The sequence below is a fragment of the Sinocyclocheilus grahami genome, unplaced genomic scaffold (genome assembly GCF_001515645.1).
Source record: "Sinocyclocheilus grahami isolate Dianchi unplaced genomic scaffold, SAMN03320097.WGS_v1.1 scaffold44.1, whole genome shotgun sequence".
Taxonomy (NCBI): Eukaryota; Metazoa; Chordata; class Actinopteri; order Cypriniformes; family Cyprinidae; genus Sinocyclocheilus; species Sinocyclocheilus grahami.
In genome coordinates, this window is record NW_015505223.1 from 2531118 (window position 1) to 2543894 (window position 12777).

Genomic DNA, 12777 nt, shown 5'->3' on the forward strand with positions numbered 1-12777 from the left:
CACAAATATACTTTGGTGAGAGTTTTAATATATACGTCATTCACATTCTTCAATTAACAAGTCACATTTGGTTAGACGTGTTTGGAAAAATCATAATAAATGTAAGTTTATAAAAGAATATCTTTTAGCTTTAATGCAAAGCTTTAAATACAAACTGTTTTTCAATGGTTGATTTAAATGCATTTGTCAAAGATATTGAGGATCAAAGCAGCATTAGTAATCAACAATGCATATAAAATGCTTATAAATGTTCTTGCATTATATTTTAAAATATAAACCAAAGTATCATGTAATATAAAGATGATTCAAGTCAGTTTAGTGGGAAAATAACAGTCCATTCATCCGTGAAGAACTATGAATCCTCTATCGTGTGCAAACATCTTCATTGCACTGTAAAAAACACAAAATGGTAAAATCATTAAATTGGTTGATGGTGTAAAAATTAATTATTAAGACTTGAGTATTATATAATATGGGATCTAATTGACTTTTATTGTATGGACAAAGGAAAACAACATTGACACATTTAAAAAAAAAAAAAAAAAAAAAAAAAAAAAGATTTGTGTTTGACGGAAGAAAAAGGCACAGGTTTGGGATGACACGAGAATTGACATTTTGTTGGGTGAACTTTCCCTTTTATTAAGGAAAGTCAATTTTTCGAGCTAAAATCAAAGTAGAACTTAGACTCACAGGTCAGTCTGTCAATGCATTTACGGCCGTGTGAAAGTCACTAGCACATCCCACACTCCAGAGGAAATGACATCGGTGGCTCAAAGACGACGCCGATGGTCTTTTATGGGTAAACAAGACCTGCGACAAGTCCTGTTATTGAACTTCAAAGCAACATCTATTCAAAAAGAGCAGCTGTGGTGCTTTTTTTTTGCTTCGTTATATTAATAGAATATTTCAGTCACCATAACCATCTTATGCATTTCTGACAAACCGTTTAATTCTGAGATTCATCTAATGGCGGAATACAAAAAACTGGATTGTGAAGAATCAAATGCGCGCAGAAAATCAAGTGACCTTTATTTATATAGCGCTTTATACAATACAAATAGTTTGAAAGCAGCTTCACAGTAATAAATAGAATCAATCAAGCAGTTAGTCAATTATGAGACAAATTCTGCTGTAAAGCAGCTCAAAAAAAAAAAAAGACAATAGCGTCATTGCTCAGCTCAATTTAGCTCAGTGTTTGTTCAGTTCAGTTCAATAACAGTGTAAAGTTTGTCAATTATAAAACATGCTTAATTCAGCTATAAGCAGCTCTACAGGAGACAACAGTGTCGTTATTCAGCTCAAGACAGTTTTACTTCATGCTGAAATCAAAAGTCTGGCAACACAAGGCTACATTTTCAGAAGAAAGAAAAAAGATACAAAGATGTCATTGGGATGGCACCTTAAGGTACAAAAGCTAAAAAGTACATCTTTGTACCTTGTTTACCCCTAAATGGTACTTATTAGTACCTAAAATGTTCATGCTGGGTAGTAACTGATTACAAGTAATCTGGATTACATAATCATATTCCAAAAATTAAAGTACCTGTAATTATGAGCATTTTAAAACATAAAATAATCAAATCATATTACAGTTACTTTATGGATTACATGGTTACATATTATTCACACAATGGCAGTAATCATAAAGTAGTCAGATATGTGCAATCCAGATTACTAACTACAATTTTCGTAATGTAATTTGTAATAACAATTTGTCTACCGCGCCACAGTGAGAGTTTTGTACCTTTTTTTTCTTAGAGTGTCTGAAGTCTACTCAATCTCATATCACATTTCCCTTGAGACTGTCTCTTGTCATTCAGTGACGACACTGGGTTTGGGCTCTTGACTGTGTCTGTTGGGCCCTTTCCTTCCTGAGGTGGTGCAAAAAAAACCTTGGGGCCGATCTGCTCGGAGATACGCTGCTGAATGACACCATGTTTATTCTCTGGATGGACTAAATGTCTTTTGGTAGTTTTAGGGGTGTGGTACTACTCAATGGACCCATCCTAAAACCAGACTTTTGACTTCGGCATGAAGTAAAACAAATGAGACCACAATAATAGACACAGAAAAAAAAACATACGACACAATTTGCACAGACAGCACTGATGAAATGAATGGAAATCTCTTGCTTGACTTTTGTTATCAGAATTGTTATACAAATCTGATACTTTCTAGTATGCTAAAAAAAATTTTTTTATATATTTTTCAACAATTAGAAGCTACAAACCTGTTGCAATGACAGGGTTATTATTAACCACTAAAATTGTTTTTGTTACTTGAAATAAAATTAATGTTAACTAAAATATCATTTCTCATTTTCTACAAAGTACTAAATTAAATAAAACTAAAACTAATAAATAGTATATAGATATAAAAAAAAATAAAAACTAATAAAACAACAAAATCGCTAAACCTTTAGCTTATATTTTCAGTTTTCACTTTAATTTTAAAATGATAAAAACTATACAGTACATCAATGATCCTAAATAGCACTGGTATATATATTTTAACATGCTTTTGTTTTATTGTTTACTAAGACATTTATTTTACAAATTACAAGAAGCACCACTAACCAATCTATGAAGAAATGCCACGTTCTTTAGTCATTTCGGCATTAAATGTTTTGTCTGAGGGTCCACAAATATGTTTCAGAACATTTCTAAGTATCTTTTTTGGTTCATATTCCATTACGCTACTAAACCACATCTCATCAAAACCAAATCCCTACTGGTCATTTTTTTTTATTAATTCATCTGGTCATTCAAAAGAAAAACAATGTGGTGTAATCTCTGAATTGTTGCAAGATGGTGATTAACAAACCACACTATTGGAGCCCTGTGCATGCAAGCCAGAAATCTAGAGGAATGCATCATTTGTCATGTAATGCAAAGACATTTAGACTATTTCATGTGTTCAAATACTTCTTGGAGTGACTGTACTTGTAAATACAGGTAATGTAAGGAAAATCTCAGTTGGAACATGCAACAAAATGTGTCATTATTTTCTCACGCATGTCTTTCTTTCTTACATGCAATCAACATAATAAAAGTAAATGAGGACTGGAACAGTTAAGCTCGCATGATGATAACAAAGCACCATAAAAGTAGTCAATTTGACTTGTGCATTATAAAGTCTGCTTTGTGCACAGACTTGACCATCTACACATACAATGGCTACTAAAGTTAAACCCAAAGATTTCTACTCTTAACCCTATAAAGCTGCAGGTCTTGTTTACTCATAAATACACACATTTCTAACGCCTCTAAATGATCAAACTGCTAAAAAAAAAAAAAAAAAAAAAAAAAAAACAGTTGTCCATAATCTACTACATGCTTTCTGTCGTTTGATTGGTAGTTTATACTTTTTTAGCAAAAAAAAGGCCTTTTAATATAATTGTAAAAACATTCACCTTGTGGTAAACATCTTTTTGATGTGAAATCTTTACTGAAGTAAATGTAAGAATAACTTTTATACTATTCGTTTTTTTTTTTTTTTGAAAAGTCATGTTAGTCATGAGTATCATATAGACATATATGAAAAACTAAGCATTTAAATGTCATATTATTGGGAGCTTCTGATATAATTATCTCACTGTTTAAGCTATCAGAATTTCACCTTACTTTTTGGCCATATAAATATCAGTAACTGAAACAAATTGCTTTTTTTTTTTTTGAAATAGCGATTTTTTTTGTTAAATAAACTGTTCCTTTTTATTAATTTTTTTTTTTTTTCTGACTAATATTTTAAATATGACAGGCTTTACAGGGTTAATCCAACAATTACTCTATTTCTTCTCTTTCTCTGGAGATTCTCTGTAGAGGAAGTCTTTGTTTTCTAGATTGGACACACATGGAACCATAAGAACATGGTCATTTCGTCTACTTCTCATCTTGAGCTTGTCAAGGAAGAGAGATGCCAAACGTGTCATTTCCTCCAGGATACCACCGTAAACTCCTTACCTCAGACCACGCGTGACAATAAGAGCTGCACTTCTGTGTAAAAACCCCCTGTAATAACCAGCAGCAAAAATAGCAGCCTAGGGAAATACATCAGTTGGTTTTAGTGGGTTTCGTTGTAATATGAGCCCTCTGTAATCTTACTCTTAGGTGCATCATGGGGACTCGGGCGGTTAAGATCATGTTAAACCAGGAGATCAGCCTCACAACAAGACTCTGTTCTATCCTACAATCACTTCACTTGTTCAAACATCCACTTACATAAGCTAAAGCATCTGTGCTCCAACATCAGACAGATTCATGCCTTTTTTTACAGAACAGCGGATTGTTAAGTTGCTCGCTGATATGAATTGGGTCACGCTGCGGCAGAAAACAGATTCTTCAGTATATCTTGTGGAGGCCTGTAAGGGTTTAATTGTACGTGAAATTCAGCAAAATAAGGTAAGGTTGTCTCAGGTTTCCTAGTTTTACCATGGTTGTCTTTACACGTTCTTGTGTGCTTGCATGGATCAATGCAACCCAAAATCTTACACTCTATAAATTTGTTACTGCAGTAAAAACCACAGTGAAACTGTCCTTGTAAAGCAACCCTACACAATAAGAGTATTTACAATGGCTTCAAAACATGCGCTAATGTAATAGTGTGGTCATATTTCTTGAGTCAATTAAAGTAAAAGCATAAAAATGGAGAAAAGCATAGAAAAACCGCTTGCTCTTTGACCTTATAATATCAAGCATCAGCCTGAGAGGAATACTGAAACACTTGTTCAATGAGTCATTTTAAACCCCCAAAAAATCACTCAAATAGTTTTTAGAGATGGGCAGTATGAGAAATTGTGAATCTATTCACAATTTCATATCTTGCTAAGAAACTCAATTTTAAAATAGTTTATATCAAATACATGTGGTAATGCCTATTCTCATATAATCCAGTGAATTAAATAATTTACATAATAAAGATACTTCACCTCATTTTATTTGGGACTTGCTGGACTGAATGAATAATAAGTAGAGATGGAAATCTCAGAACAGTAACACTAATATTATCAAATAAATGTTAAGGCTTTAAATTCTGTCTGTATAAGTTGCAGTCAATGTTGTTGTAAAATAGCTGATGTATGCACAGAAGCTTAAATCTGTATCAAGAAAACTAAAAATCTCTACTTGATGCGTTTCTATTCAGTCCTAACAAATATCATTATGTACTGCACTGCTGGTCCTGTTAGCATAAAATCCCTCGGAGGAAGAATTCCTGACTGGTTTACCCATTGATAAACTGAACTATAGTATAGTATATATAGCATCTGAGGATTAACCTTACAAATGCTTCCTGCTTTACCTGTGGCTTTTCACCAGCCTGGACGCTCGCCGAGATCCCGAGACCTTTGGTGATGTCCTCCAGAGATATGTTGTCTGCAGGCGATTTCTGGACAAAATGCAGCAGAACCTTTTCTCCACCTGAACAGGGTGAATTTAGGGTATTGTTTTCATCACAATTAAGCAAATTTTCCCTTTAATTTTCATTATTGTAAGGTAGATAATATAATTACTGTACTGTAATTTAAATAGTAAAGTATTTATACATCATGGCACGCCTGTTTAAACAGGAATTTAATTTAAGCAGATTTTAATTAGAAAAACATAATTGTGTCCAGACATAAATATTCTCATTACTCTCTTACAGTAATGAGAATTTAATGATAAAAATCATCAAGAAATTAATGAGAATTGTAAACAAACCCAAAAAACATCTGGTTGCATTCAAGTGATAAGAACTGGGGGAGAACATGTTCAATTTTCTTGAAAAAAATGTTGCATTGCACAAAAAGTTAATGATCCTAAAATAGGCTTTATTATCTTTATCCAAAACATGATTTACCAGTTAATAAACACGACTTAAAGGGATAGCTCACCCAAAAATGAAAATGTTGTCATTATTTACTCACCCTCATGTTGTTCTAAACCCGTAAGACCTCCGTTCATCTTCGGAACACAAATTAAGATATTTTTGCCAGCTGTGCCATGCGGATACGCTGTTTTTGTTCAAATCAAAGCGTAAACGGCGTAAACTGCGTATCCGCGTGGCACAGCTGACAAAACAGCATACGCAATTTATGTTCAGTGGACACTCTCCAAAATGGCGCTAGGGTGACGCAGAGGAGACGAATTGTTGAATAAAGTCGTTTTTTTCTTTTGCGCTCGAAAAGTATTCTCGTAGCTTTGTGACATTACGATTGAGCCCCTGATGTCACATGGATTATTTTTCCGATCTCCTTCAGAGAGAGCTCTCAGACTCCAGCAAAAATATCTTACTTAGTGTTCCGAAGATTAACGGAGGTCTTACGGATTTGGAACGACATGAGGTTGAGTAAATAATGACAGAATTTTCATTTATGGGTGAACTATCCCTTTAAGAAATTAAACTCTTGGCTGAAGTACTTGTTGTACTGCTAAAGTAGTGCTCTTGAAGGAATACTTCACCCAAAAATGAAAATTTGCTGAAAATTTACTCACCCTCAGGCCATCCAAGATGTAGATGAGTTTGTTTCTTCATCCGAACAGATTTGGAGAAATGTAGCATTACGTCACTTGCTCACCAATGGATCCACTGCAGTGAATGGGTGCCGTCAGAATGAGAAACAGCTGATAAAAACATCACAACAATCTACAAGTAATCCACACCACGCCAGTCCATCAATTAACATCTTGTTTGTAAGAAACAAATCCAACATTAAGGTGTTTTAACTTTTTAAACCATTGCTTCTGGCCAAAATATGAGTCTATTATCCATAATTACCCTTCCTACTGAAATATTTTTTATAACTGTTTTCACTTGTAAGATTATGCTTAATGATGGATTTTTTTTTTATTACAAACAAAGCTTTTGGCTTCACAAGATGTTAACTGATGGAGTGGTGTGGATTACTTGTGGATTATTATGATGTTTTTATCAGCTGTTTGGACTCTCATTCTGACGGCACCCATTCACTGCAGATCCATTGGTGAGCAAGTGATGCAATGCTACATTTCTCCAAATCTGATGAAGAAACAAACTCATCTACATCTTGAATGGCCTGAGGGTACTGTTTACACTAAGACACAGAAACTAATCAAGGCATTACTCCAAAATGTTAATCTCTGCTACAGGCAGATTACTTTGTATTATTTCTCACTGTTGAGCATAGAGCAGATTTGCATGTGCTAGATTTTATATATGTGCGGTCATGCTGCCCTCTAGTGACAATAATTCAGACTGCTTACTGTAGACAAGGTTCAGATCTCTTCTTTAACACTTTTATCAGTTCACAGAGAAACTAAAAAGATAATCATTATAATAGCATGCCTATCTAACAACAAGACTCAACCCACACATTTCATTCAGTGTGTATGCAGAATAATGAAAATATGACAGAAATGTATTAAAATGTCATTTTACCTTTGGCGACGATGAGCATGCCTCCACTCTGCAGAAGATCCCCATTAAAGTTCCCATGAATTCCTTCTGCGCTTGCCTTCAAGAAAGCGTGTAACAAATAGGAAACAGAAGATTTTAAAAGATTTAAGATTGCATGCACATCGTAAAATAACCTATTGTTTAACGCCTCAAATGAGGCCATTATTAGCAAGGTTCAGATCTCTTCTTTAACACTTTTATCAGTTCACAGAGAAACTAAAAAGATAATCATTATAATAGCATGCCTATCTAACAACAAGACTCAACCCACACATTTCATTGAGTGTGTATGCAGAATAATGAAAATATGACAGAAATGTATTAAAATGTCATTTTACCTTTGGCGACGATGAGCATGCCTCCACTCTGCAGAAGATCCCCATTAAAGTTCCCATGAATTCCTTCTGCGCTTGCCTTCAAGAAAGCGTGTAACAAATAGGAAACAGAAGATTTTAAAAGATTTAAGATTGCATGCACATCGTAAAATAACCTATTGTTTAACGCCTCAAATGAGGCCATTATTAAAAACGGTTAACAAACAAGATATCTAATTCAAGTAATTTAATCCTTAAGTATCACTATACCTGAATTATAATTTACAATCAAAAGTTTTTTTATTAATGGCAACGTGTAATGTGTTAGAAATACCTTTGAGGCAATTTCTCGTACTTTCTTCCCCATAGCAGCTGGAATCACATTCACCGCATTGTACCTAAGTTTGGAAACCAAGATCTTTGGTCATTTTGACATGCTTGCATCACGGTCCATCACACACATTCAAAAAATATTCATGAAAACATATATTACAAGTTCCCTCATACCTTTTAAAGCCTAAATCTTTGTAACACTGTTTTTTCTCATCAATGTAGATGTCTGAAACAAAGACAAAGTTAAAAATTCACAGGGTCAGGAAGATGGTAATGACAACTTTTATCAGTGGCAAACCCAAGGTAAACACAGGCATGGTAACCATAGTAACAGGTCATAAAATTACAGTAAAAACAGGAATTCAATCACCAGTAAATTCAACACTAAACCCACATAATGTGCTTAACCTGAGGTTATCACTTATTTCAGAAGAAAGAATGCAAAGCATTGTATTGGTAACACTTTACAATAAGGTTCATTAGTTAAACATTAGTTAATGTATAAACTAACATGAACTAACCATGAGCAATACATTTGTTACTGTATTTACTAATCTTCACTAACGTTAGTTAATAAAAATACAGATGTTCATTGTTAGTTCATGTTAGTTCACAGTGCATTAACTAATGTTAACAAGATTTTAATAATGTATTAGTAAATGTTGAAATTAACATTAACAAAGATTAATAAACGCTGTATACGTGCAGTTCATTATTAGTTCATGTTAACTAATGAACCTAATTGTAAAGTGTTACCATTGTATTTACTAATCTGGTATCTCCTGCTTTGGAGATGCATTAACAAAACCTGAATTCAGCACGAGTCGAAAAGTTGAGCATCATTTGCTTCAATAGTAGCAAGAAAGTCTGCACAAAGTCACATGATCAATGTTACTCAGTTACATGCATTTAGAAATTTCTCGCAATCTGAAATATTTCATCTACATTTCATAATATTATGCAATTCATTATTTTACTGTTTTCCCATTTATTTACAGGTTTAAATGTTTATATCTCTTAAAAACAATGTCTTATAAAATATTTTAAACAATTAAATGTTGTGTATGTTCATACTTTCCTTTTATTGACAGGTTTAAATGTTTATATCTTTTAAAAAATATATTTAAAAAAAAACTTTTTTAGAGTTTCATTTTATTCAAGTTTAAGTTGAAATGTTTATATCTCTTAAAAACGGTTTATAAAAAATATATATAAAAAATAAATGTGCATTTTCATAGTTTCCTTTTATTCAAAGGTTTAAATGTTTCTATCTTTCTTAAAAAAATATTTAAAAAAATCCCCCCCAAAAAAATTGTGATGGTTTAATGAACTTACTAGATTTTTCACTATAGTCTATTGTCACTATAGTCTATATTTCAGCAACATTAGTGCAAAACTAAGAAATTAGGAACAATACTAAAATATATACCAAGCTATTTGACAAATCCTCACCGCCCTTGAAGAATCCCCCATCCATGAACTCTTTCACTCCCATCTCTTCAGGTCCGATGCCGATCAGAGCGACACCGTTTGCTTTCAGGTCCTTCTCCAGTTTACTGACCTCCGCTGACATCCACCGACACACCTGACAACCAAACCTCCGCAAGAAGAAGAGAACAACCGTCTGCTCCTGCCACAGAGAACCAATCTCCACCATCTAAGACACAAAACATGAGACAAACAGAACGAATGTCGACAAGATATATTAAAAAAGGGAAGGGCTTCCATGTTTCTTTCATTATTTACAGCTCATGGATGAAACTTTATTTACTTTATTTTGGGAAGTTGATATTATACATGAAGCTTCATTTAAGTCAAGTCATTTAAAACTCATTTTCTAATTCTTTTAAAAACTGTTATACATAATTGGTAGTCTCATAATTAAGAGACAACATATTTGTCACTTTCATATAGAACACAAAGAAAACTTGTGAGTCAGAAAAAAAATTAATGCCCATGGACATTATTTGTTCATGGTTATATGATTTTGCCTTATGTGAAATATACCTTCCAAAAAAATACATATATATATATATATATATGTATATATAAATATCACTTAGAAGGCAAATCTATTACATACATAATGTTTAATATTATTAATTACATTTCAATATATTTAATATTAATTTAATAATATTCAATGTGTTTAAAGGGGTCATATGATGCGATTTCAAGTTTTCCTTTGTTGTGTACTGAAAACACATACTAGCTTCATCACTGTGTCTGTCACGCGACTCTGTTCCCCTTTCGGGCTCTGTCTTCACATTTATTTTGAGAGATGAAGCTCGCGATTATGGTAAGGGGCGTTACATTTCCGACGAGTGCTTGCGGTGTTCGGCCAATCACAATGCACTGGTCAGCTGGCCAATCAGAGCAGACTGCGCTTGTCGGAAGGAGGGACTTTGTAGAAAACGAAGCGTTTGAGAGAGGCGGGGCATAGAGGACCTACAATAATGTACAGTATTTGAAAAAGAATGTGTTTTTTGAACATTAAAGCATGTCAACATATTCTGTTACACCAAATAATGATCTTTAAAAAAAGCATCATATGACCCCTTTAATATTTTACAATAGATTTTTAAAATATTTTATAACACTACAGTACAGGTACCTAAAATGCACCCAATTAGAACAAGAAAACCCTAAAAGATACCCACTTCTGCTTAGGTTTGAAGTGTTGTTTACATTATAAAGACTTGTAATGTGTTTTCATTGCATTTGACACCTGCAAGCAGCAAAAGAGTTCACATTCACACCTGGAGTGACAATGTGTTTATATCACATCAAGACTGAGAGCACACTGATCCCGGGGGTCTTCACTTTACAAACATCAATTACATCTTAACAGGAGCAGTGTGAGAAGAGCTCATGCATTCAAGAGGAAAAACAGCATTGCTTTTGTTTACAAAGTCATGCGAAACATCAGAACAGGAAGTGTTTTATTTTTCATGAAAATACCTTAAAATAGTCATTTAAATGACTTGAATAGAAGGTAATATGTCTTATTTTCAAGAACAAGGTTTCTTTTTGTACTATTTAAGTTTAGGAATTGATTCATTCATTGGCAGTTTGCATATGTCGTCTCGTACTTAAGAGAAACATTTCATGTGAATTATTACCTCTCCAGACGTGGTGTTTTTCAGTTGGTTGGCTCCTAGGCTGGTCAGATTCACGGATGACATTTTCTTAGAGTCTATTTTTTGCCCTTAGGTGTGAAACTCGTCCTTGTTTCCTTCAGCGGTTTGTGCACTTTACACAAGAACACAAACGCGCCGCTGTTATATACACACGCCCACTTGTGTAAGACATGAGGTGAGCGACAGACGTATCGACCAATCACAGCGTGAGGAATTCAAACCATGCGCTCGAGGGGCGGGGCATATTACATAAATATGACAGTGGCAACTCTGTGTCATTATTTGTGCAACAATACATCTTATCTTAAGTTAACACCCCGAATATATTTTCCCCGTGCAAACTCAATATTAAATATTTTATATTATATTTTTTGAGCCCAAGATTAGGTTTAACATATTCTATAAGATAATTCTAGGGTGTGGTTTATCTGCACATCAAAGGTCAGTCACTTCAGTCTGTCTGTCTGCCATTTGAACGTTGTAATGATTTACATTCAATAATCAATACAGACCATGAGGAGAGAGAGAGATACTATACACTACATCAGTGTGTATAGTAAATCATTGACTTCAGAATGGTGTTAGTTTGCAAGTACTTTCCACATAAAATAAAAGTGATTAAAATGTAAATAAAAATACAATAAAATACAAATAAAATAACTATTATTACAAAATTAGGCACTTTATCTAACCAAGAGATGTTTTGTTTGTTTGTTTGTTTGAGTAAGAAAAGCAAAGTATCCAATCAGTTTACAAAAAACAATAAGAGATCAAATAAATCCAGTAATGTCGAATATGAAGAGTTTAATCACTTATTTATTAATTGCGCAAACAGTATGCACCTTTCAACACATACACACATGTATATGATATTTTGTATTTTTAATTTAAACATAATTTACATTACATTTAGTCATTTAGCAGATGCTTTTATCCAAAGCGACTTACAAATGAGGACAATAAAAGCAGTCAAAACTAACAAAAGAGCAACAATATATGAGTGCAAATGACAAGTCTTGATTAGCCTTACGCAGTACACGTAGCAAGGTGTATATATATATATATATATATATATATATATATATATATATATATTATACACACACATATACACACTCACACACAAAGAAAAACAACTAGATAGAATAGAAGAATAGAAAAAGCTAGTGTTTGTTTGTTTGTTTTTTTAAATAAAAAAGAAGATAAATATAGATAAAGTAGAATTAAAATAGAATAGAAAGTGCTAGAGTTAGAGGGTCAAATAAAGGTATCAACCATAATATCAATGAATGGAATATCACATTCCCAGCTAACAGAGCACTTTGGCTAACTTTCTGGCAAAAAAAAAAAAAAAGTACAAACGTTCATAACAAAAGTTAACAAAAAGTTACCTTCAAAAATAATGTTTTCATAACTTAATGGGAATGTTAGCAAAACGTTCTTAGAACATACATACTAAAAATGCTGGGTTGTTTCAACACTACTTTGGGTCAAATATGGACTAAAACCCAGCTGTTAAGTTAATCTATACACTCTAAAAAATGCTGGGTTAAAAAGGGACAAACCCAGCTATTGGG

General features: G+C 33.3%; 1 protein-coding gene across 1 annotated transcript; it reads right to left on the bottom strand.

Annotated features, from left to right (window-relative positions):
• Positions 1 to 11348, bottom strand: prxl2b (peroxiredoxin like 2B). The gene is made up of 7 exons (XM_016268257.1): positions 11183 to 11348; positions 9513 to 9717; positions 8235 to 8286; positions 8062 to 8125; positions 7752 to 7827; positions 5299 to 5417; positions 1 to 390 (listed from the first exon to the last, which is right to left on the bottom strand). The coding sequence occupies exons 1-7, from the start codon at positions 11243 to 11245 to the stop codon at positions 364 to 366; spliced, it is 606 nt and encodes a 201-aa protein (XP_016123743.1). The 5' UTR covers positions 11246 to 11348; the 3' UTR covers positions 1 to 363.
• Between the last annotated feature and the right edge of the window lie 1429 nt (positions 11349 to 12777).